Source organism: Ixodes scapularis, unplaced genomic scaffold, assembly GCF_016920785.2.
Source record: "Ixodes scapularis isolate PalLabHiFi unplaced genomic scaffold, ASM1692078v2 PGA_scaffold11__112_contigs__length_91849675, whole genome shotgun sequence".
Classification (NCBI taxonomy): Eukaryota; Metazoa; Arthropoda; class Arachnida; order Ixodida; family Ixodidae; genus Ixodes; species Ixodes scapularis.
In genome coordinates, this window is record NW_024609837.1 from 5,381,002 (window position 1) to 5,408,792 (window position 27,791).

At 40.2% G+C, this 27,791-nt stretch overlaps 1 protein-coding gene across 1 annotated transcript; it reads left to right on the forward strand.

Annotated features, from left to right (window-relative positions):
• The first annotated feature begins 3,014 nt into the window (after positions 1-3,014).
• LOC115328135 (papilin-like) lies at positions 3,015-25,638 on the forward strand. Its single transcript, XM_040216557.1, has 7 exons — positions 3,015-3,057; positions 7,287-7,487; positions 14,107-14,283; positions 18,292-18,474; positions 19,478-19,648; positions 21,547-21,726; positions 25,610-25,638. The coding sequence occupies exons 1-7, from the start codon at positions 3,015-3,017 to the stop codon at positions 25,636-25,638; spliced, it is 984 nt and encodes a 327-aa protein (XP_040072491.1).
• The last annotated feature ends 2,153 nt before the right edge of the window (positions 25,639-27,791 follow it).

Consider the following 27,791-nt stretch of genomic DNA (forward strand, 5'->3'; position numbering starts at 1 on the left):
TATTTTGTACACAATGCAAAAATGGCCAATCTCCAAATAAATTGATCCGCTAGCGCCGGATATCGTTTCGGTTTTCAGTTGATATACTCCAAAACATATATGAGGTGTAGATTAAGCAGCTGCAGCTTATTTACCCTTCTTAGCTATAAGTTACAGCCGAATATCTACCATTGTTTCCCTTGCCTAGAAGCTTTTTAACATAACTTTAGAATTTATATTCCTTAATATTATTACTGAATTATTTGGATATTTAATCGTCGTGAGATATAATCCGAGCATTAAAAAATATTTTGCGACAAAGGTCCGGCATTTACGGGTGTTTTCTTCTCAATTCAGGCAAGGTTTTGTGTCACTTTTCCTTTTTGTATTTCGACCAAACATGTATGTTTCGATAGCATCCTTGACATGCAAGACAGAGGAAACGGCAACTTTGTCAGGATTCTTTTGTTTTCGAGTTGTGGACCAATGAAGTGGCCGAGGCAAAAACGGACATTTCTGCCTCCGGCCGTAGATTGCATGTTTGACCTCTCGCTTTTTTCTCAGTTCTCAAAATAAAGCACCGAGACCCTCTTTATGACACATTCAGAGTAAATTTCATTTTGCTCAAAGACTCAAAATAAGTTTATATTATTGAATAATTTGAAGAAATGTCGAACTGTAGGGCCTTTTATGATTTTCAACACTGGCATTTTTTTACGTTTGGTGTGTTTTAGACATGTTAATTACCTTGACTTCGGCTGAAAGCTCTAATCTAGCTCTGTTTAATGAATACACTACCAATATTACATGAATACAATTGCTAATGAACGTTTCGAAACTCTATCAAATTCTAAATTGATTTTCTTGAATACTTTTTTTATTTGTTCGATTTTAATTTAAAAAAAAGTGGAGAGTGGTTTATTACAACAGATTAGTATAATATATAGTGTTTGTTTATTTGAGCGAAATTAAAGGTTAAGCCTTATCATATGCGCGTTGTAAAACGGCAATTAATGTTTTGGATTACAATATTTTATAATCATCAACAACAAAATCATCAGAATGACACAACGTGTTTTTTGCAACCTGTTGGGAATCATATGCCTGACCGCACGCTACTTTCTTCACTCACGGAATACTGTCTTCAAACACTTCTTTTACATTCTCGACATAGATTGATCACCGTTTAATAAAATAATAAATGTCGATTTTAGAATTAATTAAAAAAAATGTTGAGCTGTTTTATACTGACTTTTGGCAAATTTTGAAGTATGATTATTTTAAACGATTTATTAATTTTTTGTGATCACCGGAAAGCTCAAACTTAGACCTTTTATTCGATACAAATTTAATATGATGTGTTTAAAATAAAATATATCATACAGACATTTGAAAGCAAGTAATGATAAAAAATAAGCAAATTAAAGACCAACTGTATAAGAATTAACTTTGTATTTCCTTCTCATTTTATTGGTATAAAGAAAGGATTGTGGTAATAGCTTAAATCTTCTCAATTGTTCTGTTACTGCGTCCTCAATTAGCTGCCATTCTGACTAATATTCTGGCGTGGAAGGTTACCTACCTATTTGTTTTTGATTATCCTGTAGCTTTGTAAATAAGTGAAGTTGTGCATTATGCGAAGTAAAATATGTTCTACTCTGCAACAAGGCACAAGGCTTACCCTTTTACAAAGCACACCTGACAAGTTTTAAGCTTTAATTGCGCTCATACAATCTATTTATATGATTTCATAAACCACTAGTATACATTGCTATTAATAAAAAGAAGGCAAATATCAATGAAGCTTCTGTATAAAGTTCGTGTTGAAGTTTCAAGATTTTTAAGCGTTTTTTGTTAAGTCTATTTTATGTATCAGCTTTTAGTTGTCTGATGTAATATCAATCTGTATTCATTGAAAATAGCTAAATTTGAGCTTTCTTTTGATGCCGAGGTTAGTAAAATATCCTACATAGGTCACACGTTAAGAATTGACGAATTTTAATCAAAATCCTAAAAAAACATAATTCAAAATTAATAAAAAATTCAAAAATATATATAATTTTTAAGTCCGTTGTTTAGGGCCCTAAACTCGTCAAACACAAAGTGGGAGGCGAAAGTTCACGGAGCGTGCAGATTGGCGTTGTCGAAAAAAACGCGGAGTCATCATCGTTATAGGCTAATCGGTGCGCTTCATCAACTTCGGCCACAACTTTGTGTTTGACAAGCTTAGAAGCTCTAATGAAATCTACTTTATGAGTTTCAAAACGCAGTCTTAGTCCTTTATTTTTAGGAATAATAAAATAGAGAGCATTCATAAATGGAATTCCCGAAAGGTGGAGGAAACGTATTTTGTCTCTGCCCTTTAATGGTCAATAACCCGGAAACAACAAATTCACCAAAATTCCGTTTGCGCTGTCAATCATTCCAAGATTTTTCCAAAAACATATCCTTTTACTGTGAATTAAAATTTTGACCTTAAAAACTTTCCTTTGAATTGAGGTGAAGACAGCCATATGTGTGTATATTATATCTCTGTTATTATGACAGTGACTTCATTTTTTCTTGTATAAAATGATTTTCTATGCAAAAAGGATAGTTGTAAATTATTTACAATCGGGAACAATACAATTCATTTTTAAAGTTTTCCAGGGTTGCAGGTGCAGTATGACCATTTTTTAGGATATACATATTTTTTGCGCTGTTTTGGTTGAAACCGGAGTATTGAACGGGCGTGTTTTAGTTAACATGCATTAAAACATTGAATAACATTAAAAAAAGTATTTGAACAAAGCATATCTTGGAAGAAAGACACGGAAGAAGAAAATTCTGTACGTAAGCATTTGCGCAAATCCGCCAAAGATTTTTTTCACTCTTTCTTTCGGCACGGGTTCGGGGAAGTTCATTTCCTGGGTTTTGTCATGTTTTCTCCTGTTATTTTGTTTTTAGATGCAGGAAATGCACATGCCATTATTTATGCTTTCTCTTTGAACCAATATATAGACATATCATCACTAAGTACCCTGCCGACTTACGATATGCTGCTTAAGATCGTACTCATCTTTGCAATTGCTGCTAAAGGTAAACCGATTATGTAAAGTTATGTTTTATGCTTGTTACACTGAACACAAGCATTCTGTTATAAGCACATTTTGTTTAATTACATACTATATACTTTATTTAGGGCAGATTCTATGTAAAGACTAACTCGAATGTAACACCTAGTTCGACGATATGCGCTGTTGCAGTTTATTGCTGGCAGGGTGTTTCATAAGATGCGTTTATACTTTACTTCCATGACACGCGTAGGAATTTTAATTTTGATCGTAGTCGTTCTCTTGTTTGTTTGTTGTTTAAGAAATAGGTTTGAAAATATACGTAGTTACATAACCAATGATAACCTTGCTCCGAATCAAGCTTTCTCATTATACCGTTAGCACACAGAACATCATTAGCATGTCAACTAATAAGTTATAAAATAGATATCTTTAGAACTTTTGGGCGAAGAGGGGATGGTAATGGCTGAAAATTATATAATAAAGCTCCGAGACTTGGGCGAACGAGGAACAACACTGTCATGCATACGGCATGCATGGGGCAGATGATTGAGAGCCGTCGCTGACGGCTTACCGGGCTTTATGAATATTGCTTTATTGGTACCTGTGGTGTGCACTGATTGGTGCTCGGAAAAAAAAAAAAAGAACTGACGACGAAAGGAAGAAGAGACGAGACGGGCATTCGGGGCTGAAGCTGGTTCAAGCAAGACTTGAAACCCGAGTGAAGAACCCCCCCCCCCCCCCAAGGCTAGCTCCCTGGCCCCCCGGGTCTCACGGCGCCCAAACCACAGCCGTCACTGGCGCAGCCGACAGGATGAGGGAAAGCGTACATAAGAGTACTGGACGTAACTCGTGGGTATTGGCAAATACCAGTTGAAGAACGGTCCCAGGAGTTTACGGCATTCGTAACCAATCGTAGACAGTATGCTTGAAAAAAACAGCGAGTGCGCAGGCGAGCTGGTGGAAGTGGATCATGTTGTGGAATACCCGAGACTGTGGTAAAAGACGGAAACTTGTTCGAAGAAAAAAGAGAGGGGAAACGAACGTCTCAAACTCAGCTACTGCGTTTATTTCCTCAAAACCTTATATATCCACAACCTAATCATCGCCCACCGACGTCACAAGGTCAACCATTGTAAACGCAGTAGCTGAGTTTGAGACGCTCTTTTTCCTGTCTTTTTTCTTCGACCAAGTTTCCCAGCTTTTACCACAGTCTTGGGTATTCTACGACATGGAGTACGTTTGGATAGTTTTGCCCTATGGGTTGCAAAATTCAGCGACAACTTTTCAGCGTGCGATGAATGAGGTGCTGCAACCATACAAAGAATATGCAGGCGCATAGATCGATGACGTTGCAGTGCATTCCTCGAGACCACGAGTCGCGTGGGGCTCACGGTAAAGCTGTCCAAAGGAAGGCTTGACAAGGGAATGGTCATATACTACCTGGGCCACAAGATCAGCTCCAAGAGGCAAACTCCTGAAGAGCTTTTTCGGGCTAATGAACTATTACAGAGACTACACTGCGGACTATGCTGAAGTGGTGTTTACGTTGACCCTGTGAACTGGTGACAAGACTCCGAACGTGTTACCGTGGGGCGACGAGGAGGAACAACCGTTTCAAAAGGCAAAACCTCTCCTGATGAAAGTTGCGATTATAAGAGCGCCAGATGCCAGCCTGCCTTTTGTTTTGTCTACTGACGCGTCTGATAGAGCGATAGGGGCATGTCTCGCCCGAAGTGCAGATGATGGGAAAGAGTGCCCGATGGCGTTTCTCTGTAAAAAAAGCTAAGTGCTCTCCAAACTCGGTGGGCACTAATCGAACATGAGGCTTACGTGGTTGTGTGAGCTTTTGGGGCAGTTGAAAAGGTGGCTATTTGGGGCGCAGGTGGAAATTCACAGCGACCACAATACTTTTGCGGTATTTGGCGTCAGCAGCATCAAATAGTGCGAGGCTGATCCGTTAGGTGCTTGCGTTGCAGAAATTTAACCTGGATGTACGGTATTTAAAAGAGACGAGAAACCGCCCTGCTGATGCGTTGTCAAGGCTGTAATGGGGTTGAGTTTGGTTTTTTGGTTAATGAGCTTTAGATGTTCTCAAGAAGTTGTGGTGTCAGTTTTTCTTGTGATCATCCACACCGAAAGAACGGGAATGTGCGCGCATTTCGTTTTTTCGTTGTTCTAAATGCTACCAGTGTAAAGGGACAGACATACTTTGATTACTTTTAACTAAAAAATAAATAGGGGGGGCGTTTTATGCATGCGGCATGCATGAGGCAGCTGATTATGCGCCGTCGCCGACGGGTTATCGCACTTTGTGATGAAGACAGCTGGTTATAGGGCTTTGTAATGATTGTTGTTGGTACCCGGGGTGTGCACTGATCGCAGTGCGGAAAAAAAAAACTTACGACGGAAGAAAAAAGAAAGGAGACGTGTAGTCGGAGCTGGAGCCGGTACAACCAAGACTTGGAAACCGAATAAAGCGCTTTCTCTAAACCAAGGATAGCTCCCGGTCTCCCCGGGTTTCTCGGCGCCCAACCACTACACAGCAGTCTTTGCGTCGTGTGGACCCTTTTTGTTCCTGATCTCGGGCTTTTAGTCTGTTAGTTATGTGCTTTTGAAACGGCTAGTTTTAAAACACCGGCCTTATGCAATTTTCGACGTCATGACATTTTATTTGATATAAAAAAAAACTTAGGCGGTATGTTTATTGATATAGAAATCATATTTGTTTTCAAAATTAAGCTTATAAACGTTTCTTTTTGCCGGTTCATGATTTACATTTAAAAACATTTCTCTTGTTTATATTGCTTTCATGCTTTATTATGTACGAAAATATATGTCACATGGGTTCAATCGATCAAATACTTCTCCAAGATTATTAATTCTTCACACCTACCAGGTAATATTATTTGGTTGACCTTTGATTATCTTGAGTCTTTTAAATTTATCTTTTTTTCACGTTTCGAGGCCCTCTATCTCAGTAGTCATCTGTTTTTGTTTTTTGTTTTTTTTAAGGAAATTTGTAATTTGGTTTAGTTCATTCAGTTCAAGACATTGGGTCAGTTATTTGCTTTCATTATATTTGAAGTGTGCCTTTTCTTTTAGAATTTACCTCAGCGGGTATTCCGGCGTTTTTTTCATAGCTCCCAATTTGCGTGAAAATTTGCTAACACACCAACGAGCATCGCTGTAATAATATCGGAATTATTTATCCAAAATATTTTTTTTTGTCGCGAAGTTATTGAAGTTTCAATTTTTGTCTTCACCATGCTGTTCAAAGTGACAATCCCCGCTGTCAAAAATAAAAATGTGACGTCATAAGAAGGCAGGAGTGCACTCTTCGGACCGTACAGTTTGTTCCCAAACGATTACAAGCTGTTCTGTGGTGTTAAATGAAGCGTTTGGAAGCTCGCTCCAGCACCCACTCTGCAGCATGAAACAGATGCTTGGCATAATCATGTCATATAACTCCTGAGACTGTCGTGGAAGAAATTGGAAACTTTTTAGTAGAAGGAGCAGACACAGAGAGGGACGTCTCACACACAGAAAGAGACGTCCCTTTCTGTGTCTGTTCCTTCTACTAAAAAGCTTCCAATTTCTTTCGCCACAGTCTCAGGTGTTATATAACATGAGTAGCTATCACCAGCTCGCCTGCACACTCACTGTCTTGTCGCTTCGCATAGTTTATTTTTAGACTGCCTGCTCGACCCGGAAGCCTGCCTTTCAGTGGCATCACGGAACTAAAAAACGGCGGTATATTTCGATGTTAGTTATGGCATCATTTTTAGTTGCCAATCTTATGTCGCAAATATTAAATTTGCGACACTAAATAGCTTACCGTGAAGAGTAAAGGCCGGTTATGCAGACAATGTAGTTATTCCGCGTAGCTTAAACAATCTAAAAAATGTTTATTAGACAGCAATTATGGGCTGCCTATCCAACATGGTAATCAATTGAAACATTCAAACGAAATGACCAGTGCAAAAAATTGCCATAGATAAATGAAACTATTCTGTGTTTACTGATAGAGTTTTTTTTTTTTTATTGGGAATTAGTTCATTCTAGCGCCTACAGTACACAACGTTTATTCGAATACTATATTAAGATTCACGCACTTTGATTTATGCCACAGTTTCTGTTTAGACGAACGTAAAATTGTGTTTCATTCACAACAGTCCCACAACTACAAGCACATGCAAATTTTATCGAATAACTACCAATGCATAATATAATAAAATGTTTTATTTGTCTCAGGTTCTGCCTACTGTATAGATGGGCGGCCAAAAGACGTATGTTTCTTAGATCCAAAAGAAGGCCGAGGCAGAGGATATTTCAAAGAATGGTATTACGATACTAAAGTCGGAAAATGCTCCCAGTTTGTGTTTGGAGATGCTGTTGGGAGTTCTGATGAAAATAGATTCAAGTCGGAATCTGAGTGCAATGCACTGTGCAGAAGTGAGTAAAATTCAAAATCCCATTGTTTCAGATATCCAGAAGTGTCGTAATGTTTTTGTGTCCCTACACGATGCTCGTACACTGATGCTCTTCCGAGTAGAGTGCAGCGTACTCACGAGCTATTCTGCTGCCTGAAGGGGGACGTTCTTATGTGCATCCGAGAAAGCGGGGAAGCTTTGTCAGCTTGCTCGAAAGAGCACCTTAAAGGGACACAGCTTAAAGGGACACTCACCGGGTATTTGTGCTCGCCGAGATTTTTAGTTGTACATCACCTATGAGATCCCAACTACCCGGAACAGAATTCGCGGCTGGCCGGTTCAAGTCTCCCTCACGACGCGACCACCAAATTTAATCAAAGTCGTTGGACACTGGAGGCACACACTCACTATTAAAGATAGAAACAAAATATGAAACCCCTTTTTTGTGGCTTCTAAAAAGCTGCAAATACGTAGATTGAAAAATATGTTCCACAGAGAACCGGAAGCATTCTGTGCGTGCGTCATTTCGCGTATCGTGGCACTCGAGGGGACGGCGATGGCAGCGGACAACGGGCGTGGGACCTCTACTTCAGAACTGTCGCTTGCGGTACCGGGAAATTTTTGTCTGCCTTTAAAAAAGAAATTTGGGACTGATCAAAAGAATTGGTGTTCATCCCGCACGACACACCGACCACCAAGCCGATTTGCACGAGGACGTCGCCGAGCCGTCGCTCCTTTCTCGTGGCTGAAGACATCGCTCGCGCAAACGTCAAGCACCCCACGAAGTGTGTACTTCGAGTTGAATATGCACGGGTACGATTTCTTTACTAAGTTCGAATGTCGCCAATGCGTGGTGCTTCCCAACTTTGAGCCGGGAGTCCTTTTGCTGGAGGAAAAGCGACAGCAAACTTAGCAACTTACAGTTTATGGGCTGCATTATTACTGGGGGAAGAGTTACCCCAGTAGCTCAGTGGAAAGACGTCCGCTTCACACGCGGCTGGACCGGGTTCGATCAACACCACCTAGACAGAAGGCCTCCGCATGGTTTCCTCTTGCTCTATGAAACGTCATCACAGTCGGATCGCGCTCGGTCGGCTATTGGACCCGAGCCCGACCTTCGACGCGCTGATTGGCCACGAGCCGCAGCCGAACACTGACGCAGCACTCGTTCCCAATCTCTCGCCTCGATCGATCTGACTATGATGACGCGTGTGGAGGCCTTCTGTCTAGGTGCTGTTGATTCAATCCCCAATAATAGCGTACCTTTTTTTTTTTCAAACATGTTGCGACGTTTAGATTTCTTTTTTTTTTTTACAATTATCACTGAAGAAACATACAAAAATAACAAACAAAAGCTTTGGACGAAACGTCGCCGAACTAAATGGTATGGGATTTCCTTTTTGACACCTGAGAGCTCAAAGTAATCACTTTCCACAAAATACAAGGAGCATACAAATCAGGTAGCGTCCGCTCTCCGATGTGCCCGTAAATGTTCTACAGGAGTTGCAGGCAGCCATTGGTCCCGATCCCGTTGATCATTCGGGAACTCTGTCGCACAATGCCACTTTTTTTCGGACGCAGGACATGTGAGTTAGCTCTTCACGCAACATCTTGGGTGTATCCTTTTTGGAGCCGATCACGGGAATTCCACCAGGGGCTCTCACTACTCATCTCTAACTCGTCAATGTACAAAACAACTCATCTTGAAGTACAGAACAGCGAGTGGAGCAAACATAACTGCAAAAGAATCGCACGGCATACAGTTCCCGCTACGCCGCCACGCACGTCGTCTGCTACGCAGAGGGAAAAAAAAAAGAAAAAAGAAGCGCATGGTGCGGGGGTAGCCACATGACTTCCGCCCACTCCCACTCTCCCCTCTACACTTCTCCGACCTCCATGCGCGGGTTTCGGTTTCGGTTTCGAGCAGTTGCGTCTTTTGGCTTTATTAAGAATATACGCTACTCTGCTGCAAAATATTAACTGGTTAGTCCACTGACAACCATAATAAAGCACCTGGCGAAAAATGAAAAACAAAACTTGGGGGGTGTCAGTGTCCCTTTAATTAAGGCAGTCTTCGCGTGCTGCACCACTTGAGTGATAGCTTAACCAAGGCTTCCATTCAGAAGACGTATTTCTGAGGACACTAGCTCGGAGAGAATATGTTGTGCGTGGGCTGCCATATGAGTAACCGAAGGATGTCTTGCGCATGCGCTAGCAGCTTGGGCTAGAGCACAACTTTTCATCGCAGTATGCTTATGCGCCCGTTACCTGCTGCCATCTTTATTCAGACAAGGTTCATGGTGAAAATTATTTTCGTTTCTGGCCTTTTACATTTATCTAATGTGCTTAAATATTCAATTATGATTTCGTGCTGCACGCAGCGGACAGATTGCGAGCCATGATTATTTCAGACATCGCTTGTACTGCTTTATAGTGTATAGGGCGTTGTTTTAGACCATGCATATTTGTTTTAAAAGAGCCGTGGAAACTACACAAATTTTGTCTCTGCAGGGAAGCTATGGGGACATATCATAGATGTATAATCGTGACAGTGAATCGACCACTTAGCTAAACATCTTCAGAAACTTTTCTATTAGTAAAAATAAACGTCTGGTTTCGATTAGAAACCTGCTGAGCCTCATAGAAAAAGAGAAAGAGAGAGACAACCCCTAGTCCGTGTCGTCGTTCTGAGCGTTACAATAACCATCGCATCAGTCAATTTTAGGCAGACTAGCAGCACGTAAGAACTACAGTGAATAGCCAAAATGGCAACTAGTGCAGCATGCACAATTTTACCGGTGCGATGACGCGTCCAGGTGGTTTTTCCGTGTCTTACCCACTTTTGTTTGTGTTTTTTGTTCATATTTTTTGTGCCGTTACTTTTGTGCTTGTTGCTCGAGTGGTAAATTTAGCGCACTAGTCCTCAACTCACGAGCTTAATTTCTCTAAAAATTAAAATTTAGTACTTTTTGATGCAACTCAGCATGCTTGTAATTGATATCATGGATTTATTTTCAATATTTAAAAAGTTAAAGTAAATAATGTGGTTAGGTATTTTATCCATCGTAACGATTAGTCCTCTATATTATGTCCCCTTGGCCGTATAACTCTCCGGAAGAGACGATGTTAATGTAAATTTTACGGCTTTAAAAGAACAAATCTCTAAATCCCTAAACACACACTGTATACAACCTGCTCTGTTACACTGCTCAAAACTGAGTCAGTGGTACACACATTAGGGGGTATTTTCTTTAGCTAGACCTGAAATTGCCAAAGATTGACACCCACGTTATGATTCTTTTAACCCTGGTGCTAACTCTAGGGGCCACAAGAAAAAAGTCGAAGTTGGTTAATCAGCTAAAAACTTAACGAAAACGTTTTAGTTAGCTTTTTTATGTTGATTTTTGGAGGCATGTTGCAGTTGGTGAAATGACACTCGACCTTATTATGCTGCAACAGTTACTTGGAAGTTTGATTTCAACATTCGTAGTTGGCACTACTACACGAAAAAGACCGTCAGCGTCCACAGCTTAAAACCCGAAGAGGGCAAAAAGAGCCTGTGATCTTGGTCCCTTTACTCTGCGCTTAGGTTCCACTGCTGACGTCACTTACGGCTTGGACACGTAAGTTACGGAAGGATAGACGTCACGGGCGCCTATTGCTCGTTGATCAGTTCTGTTTCAGTTAAGTATAAAATATAATTGCTACGATTCAAAGATTGAGATGTTGGAGAACGAGTCAATATGCATTCTATATTAGTCATCGTCTTCTTACCGCAGACTTGAATTCCCTTACGAGGCTTGCTTCAAAAAAAAAAATATTTTTATTAAATTGGGAAATTCTTCAACCTCGTTCTTTTAACTGCGTCACTTCTGCACATTTGGCATAAACAGGTGTCTAGAAACCAAGCAGCTTTAAGTAGTACTAAACAATAGCGGACAGACTGTCTAAGAAAAAAGTGAGATACGAGATTCTTCGTTATTATTTGGATGAGTTGGGAACACCGTTGTTTTAATTTGGCGAATTCGCAATATTTGCAGCAGTGGTTGCGGGTAAGATTAGCTAAAACACAGTCCAAAAATGTTTAGTCTCAGCTTTGTGGGAAGTTGTAGATCCGGTATTACAAAAATTCCGGATATTTTGATGTGTTATACAATTCTACTCCACAAACATGCGTACAAACAAAGCTCCCGAGCGCTTAAAACATCATACAAATGAGTTTTTACGCCTATTCACTTCTTTTGAGTTGAATTTAAACATTTCAATATTCCTCGCACTGTGATATGAAGCTTTTGGTTGTTTCTAACTCACCGGGGATCAAAGCGGTGCTTTTGAAAATAATTGAAAATTTAAATAATAAAAATTTCATAAACCTCTTCAAGCGAATTGTTTTGTGCATGTTTATACAGCCGGAACTTAGTCTGCCCCAGTGAGCGTCTGGTGTCTCAGCTGTAAATGAGCGATTTAGCCAATGCGGTACAGCCGCGAGCCTGGGGTCTTTAACGTGCACCACGCAGTAGTGATACACGACCGCACGCCTGTACGATGCTCATCCAGATCGAAACGGGCAGGGGTGGGGATTGAACCAAAGATTTCTGGGTTCTGCAGCGGTAGCTTTCGCTTCACGTGCTTCGAGCTGGAGTGCGCTAGCCGCACACCAACTCGGTGTGCTGCGTTTTATTGATGTGATAGGTAATTTGTATATGTCCAGTTTTCCACGATAGCTCCCACATTCAATACATTTTACTAAATATGACAATACTTATTTCGCGGCACTCATGACCTGCTGTTATAAAGTGCCACATTGATTACCAAGTGAGCATCGTATCGTAACCAATCAGATTCCTCATATTGGTCGTTGTCAGGGCATTTTCGATACTGGTTATCCTTCTTGAACCTGCGAACTAGCTCAACTTATCCCTTGTTCATAAAATGAAAAGATTTTCGCTTTCCTATTTATTCTGGATGTAGGATTTGCTTTACATCTGACCATATTGATTAATATTTAGACTTAAGAATATTCAAGATATTTATGGAACATATTTCATAAGTAGATAAAAACATTTAACACGTTGTTAATGCTCCCAAAGTGGTGTCTTCGTAAATCTACATCCCCATCGTCAATGTGTTGACCACTAATTTTATAAGGAAGTTAATATATTCTTCATATGTAGTTGTACTAGCACATTTTAAGTTCGTTTTAAGAACATTAAATACAAATTATAAGATGGTCAATGCATATAGTTTATAACATCAAAATATTAGGAAGCAAAGAGACGAGCAATTGTTCCTCACATTGCTTTGGGATAAACATTGTTTTTCGTAAGCAAAGGTTCTAAGATTCATGTTTTCTTTTGTAATGTGAATTCTGAGGTGCATCGCTTTTAAGTTAACTAAACTTTAATAATGTTTAAATGACCTAATACTATGGGGTCAAATACCTTCTCAATTGAATATTTATGAAATAAGTGATGAGCCTGTTCACCTTTTGAGAGTTTCTTGTGTTTTTTTTAGCAAACTATGGGTATATTTATATATTTGCCTCAATAATCGAATAAATTGAACTTACGTGTTGAAAATAATGATAAAAATATTCCCTGGCGAAGGGGAACAAGAGGGACAAGGGACAAACATAGATCTCCAAACACAGCTAGGTGACTGGTGAGCGACCGAAAAGACCGCCTGGTCCGGGTATCGAACCCGGGACCTCTCCATTACAAGTGGAGCGCTCCACCAACTGAGCTAACCAGGGGTTAGACGTCAGCAGAGCAAGCGGGTTTTATCAGCTCCCACCAGTCTAACACCAACAAGGGTGAAGCTTGCAATTTAATGTTATAATTATAATGCAATTAAATGCAAAGGGGCAAGCGAGCTGGACAATAATGATGAAAATATTTTCATCATTATCGTCCAGCTCGCTTACCTATTGCATTTAATTGCATTATAATTTGAACTTACGTGTTTGTAATTTGTGAGAAAACAACAAAGTTTAAGTGTATTTCCCGAAGTTCATTAGCCTGGTGCCTCGAAGAGTAGGGCGGAAGCGAATTATCTGGAACAGACCTCGAACTGCCGATAATAGTGAAGACGTCCGCTGTAATAAGGAAAACTATAAGCAGTTTCGTAGGGTAGTTTATAAAAAAGAAAGAATTAACCACTCCCAACAGTATGTGGTTACAGCACGATGGGAATATGCTTCGTTGCAGATTGCATTTTTTTATGATCTGTTGCAGTTTAAAGAAGTGGGACAGGCTTCTCCAGCCAATTCTCCGCTCTTTTAACTTTAGAGGAGTGAAAGTTTGGCTGGATATGAATTCACTCGCTTTCTCTCACCGCTCGCCCTCCAAAAGTGAAAAAAGGGAGAAGGGGGAGGGGGGGGGGGCATGGTTGCGAGAGCAGCCAGTCGCCCTTTTCTTAACTTGCCACATTGTACAGTTCTAAATGCCCGAAGAATAGTAAACTTCGTTTTATTAAATATCATCTTGACTTCTCAGTAACGAGTGCAGAAGCTTCTGCGAAACAACCCATGTTTTTAGAATTCGGTTTTATATGAATATAATATTTACTTGATTACAATAACAATCTTATTTACGGAGCTCTATTTGCGTGTCCTAAATCGTTTCGCGTGTTTTTAATCATAGGTGAAGTGCCGGGTTTTTGTTTCGAAGGGGTCAAGCCTAGCACCGAGACGCATAACTCCAAAAAGTGGACTTACAAATCGTCCAGCGGACAATGTGTCCAAACTCAGTGGAATGGTGGCGTTAACGGCAGCATAAATATATTCAATTCACGTCATGATTGTGAAGAAAAGTGTAAAAGTAAGTGCGCCTTCAATCATTCAAAGCAACGAAAATAACTTTGGAAATAAAATTTTTAACGAATGTCTTTAACGTAGACAGCACGACACTGTTAGTGCAGAGAAGTGATGGCTTGTTACATCTGTTTTATCTTTTACAAATGTACGCGCGTAATCAAAACTACTTTTGTGGTTGGAACTGCTCATACATAACCTAACCTAACGTATCCCAAGGGATGGAGTTTGGTGCCAGTCTATATTCTTTCAAAATAAAATCTGAATAACCACCGTCGTCGTGTTCCTGCCTATAGTGTCGCTCAGTGTACGCAATAAAGATTGTTTCATTTTAACACATTAATCTGGTTTCCCGTTGGCGTATATAGTTATACTTTGCCTCGTATTCCATTTGAGTACCCGCTTATAGCAGCCTCGATCGCTTAAGATTAAGACAACAATAATAAAAAAACAAAAAAAAAACAGGAAAGAAAAGAAAAAGGCTCGAGGTACACCTTAGCACTTGTTATGAGTTGTGAATGCGAAAGCATGCGCGGCCGCTCCTCCACTCCCTTATTTCGTCTGCGGCGTACTTGCGTCGACAGTCGAGCGCGCGCGCTGTCCTCGCCACGCTGACCTTGGGTGTGGAGCGGTGGAGCCGCTGCCTCGCGGATAGGCAGCGCCTTTGGGCGGCGCTAATTCAAACTGCCGCGCGGCGGCTTCATATCACTGCCGTTTTGCGTGGCTTTCTGCGTGGTTTCAAAGCTGGGATGCCTCAGATCCCGGCTTCGGTAATTTATCTGCCGTTTTGCTGCGACTAATGACGTCGTCTCGCTTCATGAAACTGTTAATGCTTTCGCATTGAAAAAAAAAAAAAGAAAAACAATTCACGTATACGAGAATTTAATTGAAGCTAAACAAAAAAAGCAAATTATGTGTTCCTAGTCTATACTTCGTTTCACTGCGTCCTGCTGAAGCAGAACCTACAAGAGCTAGCGCCACGCTTTGATCGTACACTCCGTGCTGGAGCGGTCGTGTAATAAAATTGTCATTCAAGACATCTGGCTTGCACTTGTAGCTTGAGCTTAGATCACAATTATGGTTAAATTGAGCGTAGACAGCCTGAGGTCGGTCTGCAATTGTATGACTTTACTGATTCACATTGTGTAAAAAAAAGAAATTCCGGTGTCTTCCGACTGTTTCGCTGGTATCTTTAATGTGCATCATGCCGTAGCGACACACGACCGCAACGTCGATAGGCGGGACATACTTAATTTGCGCTATCGTGAAAACGTACGGCTGCTTTGACAACTATGCATTTCGATTAGGGCTGGGAATTTGATAAGCTAACCTAGCGATTAATCAATTAATGCTTTAATCGCGATTAATTTTAAACGGTTAATCGGTAACATTTTGACCAACCGAAAGAAAGTAAAACTTTGACGCTTTCCCCACGCTGACGTGGACGAGGACAGCTGCGTGAACGTCAAATTTTAGGTAAAAATTTCACCTAAAGTATACTGTAGGGGAAAGATTTGTCAGTCTAGACAAGTGCAAAAGGTTCCACACATCCCTACCATTTCTAAGCAGCGGGAGTATCTGTTAGCGCAGCAAAGACTATCGTAAACAATAAAAAGAGGTCACTTTTGCCGGAAATTTTCAACGAACCCCTTTGCCTGATGCACCTGAAGCATGAGAGTGTGTAGCATCTGTGATTATGAGTGTCTTTGAATTGTTCTCAAATACACATCGAGGTTTCATCATAATCAAAATTGTGTATTGCGCCGTTCGTTACATTTAAGCAAAAAAATGTAACTGCGATATTTTTAATAGATGTGGAAGTGAACGAGACAGATTAATCGAAAAATTAATCAATTAAATGTTGGCGACTAGTCAGGTTAAAAGTTTTAATCAATGCCCAGCCTAATAGAACTGCAATCTCTGAATGCGATAATTGCGCTCTAAAAATGCCTGCACGTCTACTTACCCGCAAAACACTCGAAGAGCCAATCTTTACAAGCTACGAAATCAGCTCAGAAAATGATGAGGCGGAACATTTGTTTAAACCTCAAAATGGAGTCTGCGCTGTGGCATTACGCAATGCAAAGCGCATGCTTGTATTGCGTAATGCCACAGCCCAGACTTCATTTTGAGATCTAAACAGATGTTCCGAGTCATCATTCGCTGAGCACATTTCGTAAACCGCAGAGATTGGCTATTTGAGTGTTTTGCGGGTAAGAAGACGCGCAGGCATTTCTAGGGATCAGTTCTGGGCCCGCTTCTTTTTTCTATTTTTGTGAACGATGTGTGTAAGCAGATTGTAAACTCGTCTTTTTTGCAATATGCTGATTATATTAAGATATTTAAGGAGATTAGAACTATCTCAGATTGCAAGTTTCTACAAGAGGACATAAACTCATTTAGCAAATGGCGTTCACTGAACGGTCTCCTACTAAACAGCTCGAAAACCAAGGTCATGTCCTATAGTCGCAAAACGCAAACGACGTGTTTCCCTTACAGTGTTCGCTCAGACGTATTGTGCCGTTCTAGGGAAGTGCGGGACTTGGGAGTGCTTTTTGACTCCTCCTTGAGATTTGATAGCCATGTGGCTCGTATAAGTACCTGCGCCTTGCGCGCGCTCGGTATCGTTTGTTGAACGACTAGAGTATTTAAAAACCCCACAACGTTTGTAACCCTGTACCGCTCTTTGACAAGGTCTCAACTCGAATATGCATCTCCTGTATGGAATGGCAGTTGTAAAACTACCCTCCTAAGGCTGGAGCGAGTGCAAAACAAATTTTTATCTATTTATCGATATCGATATCTGCGAGATGAAACATCTCTATCAAAGGGTAACAATGTATTGGACGTCCTACAAATGAACAGCTTATATCACCGTCGAGAAAAGGCAGATCTGGTTTTCCTTTTCAAAGTCCTTCATGGTATGGCCGACTGTTCAGAACTGCTCTCACAGATATCTTTGCGAGTTCCTCGGACAGCGACCCGTTTGACAACGTCGTTTTACTCTCCTCGAACGTTAAATATCTTGGACCCGATGTTTCGTATGTGTCGGGCATATAATGGCATTGGAAGTGATCTTGATATTTTTTGTGTGACTGAATTTGTCAGATCTTTCAGATTCTTGTATGGGTCTCTCTGAACCTGTCGGTGATTATGATGTTATTATATATTATTTTAAGAAGGTATATTCGTTGTTGTGGTAGTCTTCCTACTCTGCGTTCGGACCCTGTGTTCCGTTCTTGCCTTGTTGTGTATATCGTATCTTTGTGTCAGCATGCGTTATATGTATCATATCTTTTACTCAATGTTTTGAGTTTTTTATGTTTTTTTCCTACTTTTTTGTAGTGTGTAAGTTTCGGTGTGCCAGCACCAAGACCGCATGGTCGTTCCTGGACACCTAATAAAAATTATTCTTGATTCTTGATTCTAGAGTGCAGTTTTTCTTATCACCGTTTTGCTGCAGCGTGTAACTATTCGTTGGAAAGTGAAGATTTTTATTCTATTCGTTAAAAAGAGGGAAACACGAAGGAAGAACAAGAGTGACACAGCTTGTCGAATTGTTGGTCTTTCGTGTTTCGTTTTAGTGTGTGTACCACTATACAATATTAAATAATTAAGACCTGCGTTGATCCATTGTAGCAGTTTGTTTTGTGGCAACACTTTTTTGTATTTCTCTTTTTCTCCCATAAATACTCGGTAGCTGCTAGCAGCGTTGCAAAAAAGTTGACACCGATTTATAAACCTTTACAAGTTTTAAAATCGGCGCTAATTTCAACCCTGAATCATTGAGCGTTCTAAACACTACATGAGAAAAATCAACGGTTACTTGCCTTGTTTTATAAACATAAAAAAAAAATCGGAGATGGCTATAGCGTGGCTTTTATGCATTTTATCTAAACTGAACCTCCTACCCCCCCCCCCCCCCCCCCCCCTTTTCCCCGCTTCTTCTTTTCCTTTCCTAGACGTCTTTTCTCTCGTCTTACATGTGCGGAGGCATTTCTTTTTCTTTTTTCAGTACCAGATCTCGGTCCTTGCGGAAAAAGTGTTACGACAAAGCATTACTGCAAACAAACCGACGACCAATATTATCTTTATGATACCAAGACAGATTCATGTCGAGTAATGGAACCGCATGAGTGCCCACATGGACAAGGGAACATATTTACATCTTTTTTTCGATGCAACCAGCGATGTGGAAGTAAGATAACATTTCTAAATGTACTAGATAATATTGGTAGTGTGATACATTTCAAGGGTTTCTTGATTTACTGATTATTAAGTACAAATCTCCGAGTATAGAAGTCAATTATTAACAGCGAAGAATCAATGCACTTCAGATCCAGAAACGAGATGCATTATATCATACGTTCCCTTGGATATGACTTGATTATATCTTTTACCTACTATAAGCTTTTAAATCACTTATATTTACCATATTTGAAAGTTTCAATTTGAGCATGCACAAAACAATCCGTATATTTTTAACTAAAAAAAAAACTGTGTTACTAATGCTGCAAATGTATTTTCATTACCACAGAGCCTACATTAGGCGCATGTTTAGCCGTTCTTTGCTTCATAATAGACCAATAAAGGGTTCAATAAACTCTCAGAAAAACGTACCATAATTCAACAATTCCAGCCAAAAAATAAAAGTCGCAATCATACTCAGAACGAGATGTTATGCCAATGGCTGGTTTAACGAAAAAAAGTAAAAACAAATTCATGTATTGTTTTACGACTTGACTACAGCCCGTTTTATTTTACCTCAAACAACTTTAAATAACAGTGCACGGGTCTTGCCAATAATGCCCGCTTTTATAATGCAACGTTTAAGCGGTTCTGAAAAGTGAGACTGCTTAGCACCAGAATTCTATAAGATGGGCACATCTATGGTGTAATCATCTCTATGGCTGACATAAATTATGGCTACCAGAGTTTATTGCTTACAAACAAATAAAAATAAAAATACTGGAAATAATGTCATTGTGAAAATATTATCTAGATAATTTATCACTCGCTAAGGCATATGTTGTGATTCCCTTACTTTAAATTTCAATACGCCCGTTCGCAGAAACTTTAGCTTGGTGTTTTATATACTGGTTGCTGGTTTATTTCTTGTTGTGGCCAAGTGCTGTCGCTGAACTTATAATGTCAAGAGTTTTAAATGTTGCCTTGTTTTGCTCCTTGCGTTCATAATGCAGGATTTATAAAGGACAAATGTAAAATGCCGATACAGAATATGACTACCTGCGTTACTTTAGAGCCTCGATTTGGATACAATAAAGATACAAAAATGTGTGAAGAGTTTTTAGGGTGTGACGACGGTGGAAACAGTTTTCCCAAGGCAAAACAATGCTGGGAAACATGCACGAGTAAGTCAGCCCTAGTACTTTCTTCGAATAGCGTGTTCGTAATAAAAAAGTAGTGTGAAGAACATACGCACACAGGCGCTTTGCTTCCAATAATATTTCATAATATATTCTATGTTAAATGGTTTACTAATTGGTCAGTGCGTATTGCAGAAACCCGAGCTGTTCGCGTGTTTGAAATTGTGCAAATTAATTTTTACATTTTCATGTTTCGCTTAAATTTTCCAAGTTACAAATATGTATACTATTCTGCCATTTTAAAATCATCCAAAATTCTTATATCGTGAAGCGTACGCTCATGAATTTAAAAGGTACTCTGCTTCCATAGTTTGCCATTCAGAATGCTTGAACCTTCCGCACGTTCCTATAGCGTTCCTATAAGTTCAAATAATTCCCTGTTTATATTGTTTCTCGTGAGCATGAACGACGCCACCAATCTTTTAATAATAAAAACATTAAAATACACAAAATGCTGTTCAAACAAACAGCAATGTAACAAACGCTTCTCGCTTTTATCTATGATATCCCTCTGCGTTTTGTTATTGAACGCTATAACCTTCAAAAAACCGCAGTTTCTCTCTTGCCAACATGAGATTTCTGTCAGGCAATATAGGAACGTGAAAGCCTAAAGAAACTAAGTTTTAACCAAACTTTACATTCTTTAGCCACAGCTTGAGAATCTTGGTTTTAAATTGCTGAAAAATTTCCGAAGTTAGGCTACAGTTATAGGAACAAAGGACAACAAATACAGCTGATTTTTTCTTGTCTTCTGTATTTCATTTCAAACGCGCTCCATTTTGGATACGTATGCTTCTCTACCCGGTTATTCTGTTAACACTTGACATCTGTGGCTTATGCATCCACATCAGTTTATGCTAATCATGTCGTTTGGCAACTGAAACTGTGGAGCAGAAATGAAACTTCCAGTCGAAGGAACTTCTGTGTCTGTTATTTCGACTAAATGTTGTTTTCCTTTCCTGTGCCAGACTCTCAGGTCTTAAGCGACACGATTAACAACATCCAACTCGCCTTCGCACTTAGTCTTTTCAATTTATTCCGTCGTTTATTTAATACTCCCCTTAATTTTTTCCCGTTATGCCCAGAAGTATTTACATGATAATTTCACATAACAGTGAAAGAACAATCTTAGCGAACTAGCGCAGATTTTCCTCCGCGAATTTTTCTACGGAAAGTCACTTACGCAGGTAATGTGCCTGACCGCATCTTTGTAGGGAAGGAAATTTACCGTACCTCCCCCCCCCCCAAAAAAAAAAAAGAAAAAAAAAAAGAATCAATTTTTTCGCTTTTTTAATATTCTCTTCGACGGCAACTCCAAAGTAGCAGCGCTTATCCCTAGCACTACAGGTAGGATAAATGTGGTGAAGATACTTCGACAACTCGGATACCGCGGGCTCTGCCTGACACCATCATGGGACATTGACATTTCCTGGACAAACACTGAAGTTGTGACATCCGCCTCCCTTTGGCTCGGTTACTGCCGCCGTGTCTACTGTCGTTCCCGGCTGCGGTTCTCATCCCTCGCCGCGAAGTCAACAGTGGCAAAGCATTTCTCCTCTTTATTTTCGCAATTTTCTTCTCCATCAAATGTTATCCTTCCGTCCCCCCAAAAACTGATGACCGTCTGGCCTTTTGCTCCGACTCGCACGTTAGTATTTCTTCGGATGCAATTCTTCTATCACTATCTCTCTCCCTCTAACTCAAGTTACGAAACTTACGATGTACTGAAAGAATCCCAACTATAACGTAACCCCTTTTAGTAGAAGTGTCCTTTATAGCGGGTGTTTGCATTCTCGTTGATTAAAACAATTTCATGCTTATTTATAAAAACCGCCTCCATTTATGTGCCTAAATGCTCAACACTTTAATACCCTTCCCTTCAGAAAATCCACCAAGCCGTTGTGCGTTAAGTCCCGACGTTACCCCTTGGTCTGGAGCATTCAGACGATATTATTATGACAGTAATGCAAACAGATGTTTCCCTAAAAGTCAATTTGGTCACTACGTTTCCGGAAAATCAAATATATTTCGCACCTGGGAAGAATGTAAGAAGGCTTGCATCGGTAAGTTTGGTATACTTTTACCACACGTTATATATGCTCTAGACGTTGATGTGAAAATCAGAATAAGCATATACATTAAACACACATCACTGTGGTCACACTGCATATTATTGTTCGTTGTAGCGCATGCATAAATTTGAGGCGCGGTATATAAAAAAGGCAGCTCCCTCTAGAAAAAAAAAAAAACACTGCAGTCAAATTTCTAAGATATGATCAATCTTTTACGATATTATTCCCGACACCATAGGGAAAAGCTGGGAGACGCATGCAACCCGCCATAGGAGGGGATGAATTTACCATTAGCAAATGACACAGAACCCTTCCAGATCACGAGCGAGCAAGTTGTAATTGGCGATTTTGATCGCGTGTGTTTCAACCTGCTTTCACAATTTTGTGGTCAGACCTCCATGGACAGCAAATAATCTGTCCGATCAATGCTAGCGAGTGAGCGTACTGCGAGAGTTGTGCGTTCTAGCGGCTATGCCACGTCCATTTCACAGAAATCACCAAAAGGCCATGAAGCAGACCACCAAGACTGTTGTTACTTTAAGCGTTTTCGTCTTGACTTGGTACCATAGGCGCTTTTTTTGTCTTGTCAGTGCGCGTTCATGCCGTAAAAAAAAAAAAGCCGAGTTTACAGTGGATGCGTTTAGGGCGTTCTGAATCGAGGAGCTCGCATTAAAACAAATCGAAAAAGTAGCGCGTGCACGTAAGTACACTCTAAAAAATGCCTGCGCGTCTACTTAACCGCAAAACACTCAAAGAGCCAAGTTCTGCGATTTGTGAAATCACCTCAGCAAATGATGCAGCGGAAGATCGGTTTAGAACTCGAAATGAAGTCTACGCTGTGGCATTACGCAATGCAAGCATGACGCTTTGCATTGAGTAATGCCACCGCGCAGACTTCATTTTGAGGTTTAAACACATGTTCCGCCGCATCACTTGCTGAGTTGATTTCGTAGATTGCAGAGGTTGGCTCTTCGAGAGTTTTGCGGGTAAGCAGACGAGCCGGCATTTTTCAGGGATGTAGGTCAAACATTTCCTGAATTTATATTTTAATGGAGACGTTTACCTTGTAAAAATTAAAAACGTAGCTCTCATAAAAAAAATATTTTTGTGGTTTTTAAAGCAGACGCCGATGCAAACGACCAAAGTAAGCCAGAGATGTGCCTTGAGCACACTACTGTGTCTTCTGATTTGGTTCAGGGCCGTTAACAGAGAAAGCTCTTAGAGAGAAGCTCTTGGGCAAAATGCACAAGTGTCCTTGTAGAAACTGCCGATGACATCATCAATGGTGTGATCGCTTCCAGCCACTGCCGCTGAGTCATGATACAAATATTTACGTCTGCATGTTGAGCTGGATCCGACCACGCGACCACCTTGATCATTCACCATTTTCTCGAAACTCGCCATGGTTTCCTCGAAGAATAACCGCCCTACCAAATGAGCAATTGACGATTCTTCTATTATAATAATGAACATTCGATTTATTTTTGTCTTCGACAGCAGTTCCACATGTCGGGAGCCTCAAACGTAAACGCGATGCCAGAGCACAGCAAAAGGCAGTGAGCGGGTGCTGGAGGCCAAGCCTTCAAGAGAGGCGCCTTGCAGTTCTCACCTTCTCGGCGACTATAGAATGTGTCGGCTGCAGCAATACGCCCCAAAAGGACACGTTTTCCGTCTCCTCCCCCCCCCCCCCCCCCCCAAACATCATCACTAGTGGATCGACTTGGCGAAGCCTACCTTCCATCAGATCCGTCGACAGAGCGTCTTGCAGCGACCGCCGATAGGGGTAGGTCGGAGATCCACTAGCGATGACGTCATGCGCAGGCCTTGTATTTTAACAGGTATTGGTTGTTCCTGACACCCCCTTGTGCCGCCGAATGCGCACGACCATCAGGGCAGACGATCTTTCACTTTGTTTCGAATATTCCTAAAAATGTTGGGAAGTAGAAAAAAGATGCACTGGAAACGGGAGCCAGGGACGTTAAGTTGACGAATGATACCGGTTTTCACTCCGACTCCGCTGTTATATGTGAGTTGTTTCGGTCATACTTTTCAAGCGTCTTTATTCATGATGCACAATCTGCAAACTCACGTACACAAGCGCTTAACGGTGCTGACTTTGCGAAGACTGATAGCGTCCTCGGCCCCTTCAGAATTGATCATGCAGCAGAGGAAAAATGCGTTAGACGTCTCAAACCAAAACTTTCGTCCGGTTTTGGTACCTTACCATCATTTTTTGTTAAAGGCTGTTCGGATGCTTTTGTACCTGTCTTGACTTACCTTTTTAATTCGTGACTTGAAAATTGCATTTTTTCCAGAAAAATGGAAGTCAGCAGTTGTAGTGCCGATTTTCAAATCAGGGAACTCGTCAGATGTTACAAACTATATACCTGCGTCAACACTGTCACCATTTTCAAAGTTTTTTTTAGAGCGTAGTTGAAATGCATCTTTCTAGTCATTTCAAATTAATTTTAAACGAATCACAACATCGCTTCGTTAAGTCTAGGTCCCTGGAAACAAACTTGGCAAACTATTTCAGTTCCGTTGGTTCTATCGTTGCCAACCGTGGTCCGGTCGACGCCATTTATTTTGATATCATCAAGGCATTTGACCTTGTGCATCATAAACTATTACTTTACAAACTGTAAGAATATGGAGTGTATTTGCCGTTATGTGTGTGGTTCAAAACATACTTGATTGGCCACGTTAACAGAGTTCGTGTTAGCGGTGAGTTATCGAGATCATACATATGTCCTTCTGCAGGTGTTCCCCAGGGTTACACCCTGGGACCTTTGCTGTTTAATATCTTTGTAAATGAAATTTATCGTTGTGTAAAACATTCCAAATTGCTCCAGTTCGCCGATGACATTAAAATGTACAGACATATCAAATCGGATACTGACTGCTAACTTTTGCAAAAAGACATATCGGCAATCTCGTTATAGCGTGAGATGCAAAAGATGTGCTTAAATAGGAAAAATCGCCTGTCATTTCTTCATCACGCCGAATATGTGTTCTCATTTTTTCGTATAACCTAAATATTGATCCACAACGTCGAGTGGATTGTCTATGAGATTTGGGCGTCTATGTGGATTCGACCCTCAGTTTTGATGCACATTTGTCAAATTTTGTGAGTCATGCTTTCGACGTTTAGGTTTGTTTTCGAGAATAACCCGTGATTTCAAGAAGCCCTCGTGCCTCGTCAAGCTTTGCACCTCTATTGTGCGTTAAAAACTTGAGTTGGGCTCCGTGGTCTGGAACTGTTTGAGTATGGCAGGCTCTGAGAGGTTAGGACATGTTCAGAGGATGCTGGCACGCATTGCGTACGACCGTTATTACGGTCGCCGGATTTTTTTAGTCAGGCGTCAATGTCACACAGCATGAATTTGCAGGCATTAGTAGCTCGGCGAAATTTTGGAGATTATGTATTTTTGCACAAAGCGGTACATGCAACATTAAGTTGTTCTGAACTTGTGTCTCTGCTCTCCTTATCCGTACCACACGTGAGCACTTGCAACCCCAACACGTTCCATGTGCAAGACCTTTTGTTCACTTTCCCCCATGTTGCGTATTCAAAATAGTTTTAGTACAGTAAGCGCGGACCTTGATGTCTCCGATAGTGAACGCTCGCTAAAAATGCTCTAAGCATTCAGCTTTGTCAGGATCAATGTTTTTGTGTCTCCTTTTTTCTGCAAAGAGTGTATTTCTGTGAACCACCATACAGGCTTCGGCTGTTCGTGGACACAAGACAGAAAGAGTAACGACTCTGCAATTTTGTTTATAATACCTTCAAATATCCACTAACATTTTGACGCACTTTGCTTAAGGTGATCTCAAGTTTCTTTACTAACAGTTTTCCCTATTCTCTTATTTATAGCATATCATGAACCTGGAAAGGAATATTAAAATAGAAGAGATGACGAAAGGCGCCCTCTATTAATTCAATAAATATCATAATTTGAAAACCCCCACTTTGACGTCCTATGTATCACCAAATCTTAAAACTCAGCCAATGTACAATAAACGTTCTCAAAAATAAAGTTCGTATATTCTTTATTGATTTTATAGTTTGTTTTCTGTTTCTTACGTATTGTACCTATGCTTGGTAAACTCGGGAAGCAAAAACCTTGAGTGATACTGTGCACAATCTTGCAGCAGGTATAAAAATGTTTTCTTAAAATATATTTTGTAGAAATCAACATTTTGAAGTACCGACGTGTGTTTGATAACCCAGAAGCTATTGTGAAGACATTGATATAATATGTTATCGAGTCTGATCTTTTTTGGCAAGGAATCAATGGGTTGAAGGAGAAGAAATTTTCTTAGCAGTCGCCAATATTCATGGGTAGTTTGAGGGTATTCATTGATTACTTAATTTTGAATTTTCTTTTTTATTGCTCCTCGCTCCTCTTATCATATTCAGAAATTCATAATTTAAAAGTGGAAAGCGTAATTCATGTGAGCTATGGATTCGTGCAACCCTTGTTGTCGACAGTTGATGAAATATTGGATACAACGTTTTATGCGAAGTTCAGTCAAAAAATTTGATTACTGTATAATGATGTCTTGTCTTCTTGCTAGGAGTAATTGCTTCTATCTATTAGTAATCTTTCGATAATTTAGTTTACAAGTTCGAGATCGCAAGGAAAGTTTTGTGATGTTACAAGCATTTTTTTTTCTTTATTTGTTTCGCGGGTTTGCTGCGTAGGGGGCAGAGATAAAGGCGTGGTGCCTGACAAAGCCTCTGCCCCCTAAAGTTCAGCAGCTAAAAGTAGTTACATAATAACAGATTCTACTAAACATTATACAGTTAAAATAAAACAAGAGAAACAAGTCAAAGAAACAAGAAGAATAGACACTATATTCATTTGTTAAAAAAACTCTATAAACGAGCGCTGGTCGTAAGAAACCAAAAACAGTAACAACAAACAGTAACAACAAAAAAAACTAGAATGCAATCTTGTGTTCCTCCAACATATCAGTATCACAAGCAAGTTCAAATGAAGGAATACAATGAAAACAAATCTTTGAAATTAGCTATACCTAGTGATTGTATTCTTGGTGAAATACACTATCCAAATGAGAATTCGTTTCACTGTTAGTCAGAGCGCAGCCAACATCCCGAAATGATGAGTTAATCGAGCAGTGTGACAAGCACAACTTCACTGTATTGCCGTTCTTACGGCAATACCATGATATTAAGGCTCAGCGATTGAAGCGTAGTCAACGCACCATGACCTTGCGCTTACGTTCTGTGCGTCACTGTTGGTGCGTAGTGTATCTTATGACTGCACACCCGCTTATGGTGAAACTAGATATAAGCCTCAAGCCAAGGCCTGTCAAATATGTCTCCCAACAAATATCTTATATTTTGTCACATGTAATCAATCTTACTCTAGAAACTGGAATATTTCCTAACGAACTAAAAACTGCAAGAGTTACTCCAATCTATAAGGGTGGCGGGGAACACCTTCTACAGAATTATAGACCAATCTCGGTTTTGCCAATTTTTTTCAAAAATATTTGAAGGGGTTATAAATTCTAGATTAGAGAATTTTTTTTCCAGGCACAATGTATTAAACAAATGTCAATACGGCTTTCAAAAATCTAAATCTGCAGAGCAGGCACTTGTAGAAGTAAAGGATAAAATTTAAGCAATATTGAAAATAGATTATACACCTTAGGCTTATTCCTAGATTTTAGAAAGGCCTTCGATACGACCCAACATGACATATTACTAATTAAGCTTCAAAGGTACGGCATACGTGGGGTTGCTTTGACTTTAATAAAAGACTACCTCCAAAATCGCATGCAGTATGTTTATATTAACAACAATTATTCTAATTCACTCAAAATAAAGTACGGTGTTCCGCAAGGGTCTATTTTAGGCCCGCTCTTATTTCTTCTTTATGTGAATGATATCACAAATATTCTGGGACACCCTGAGCTGGTCATGTACGCAGATGACACTAACGCATTTTTTGCTTCAACCTCTAAAGCGGCCTTAGAATCTATGACAAATAATTATCTAGACAATCTATCAGTGTGGCTTCAAAATA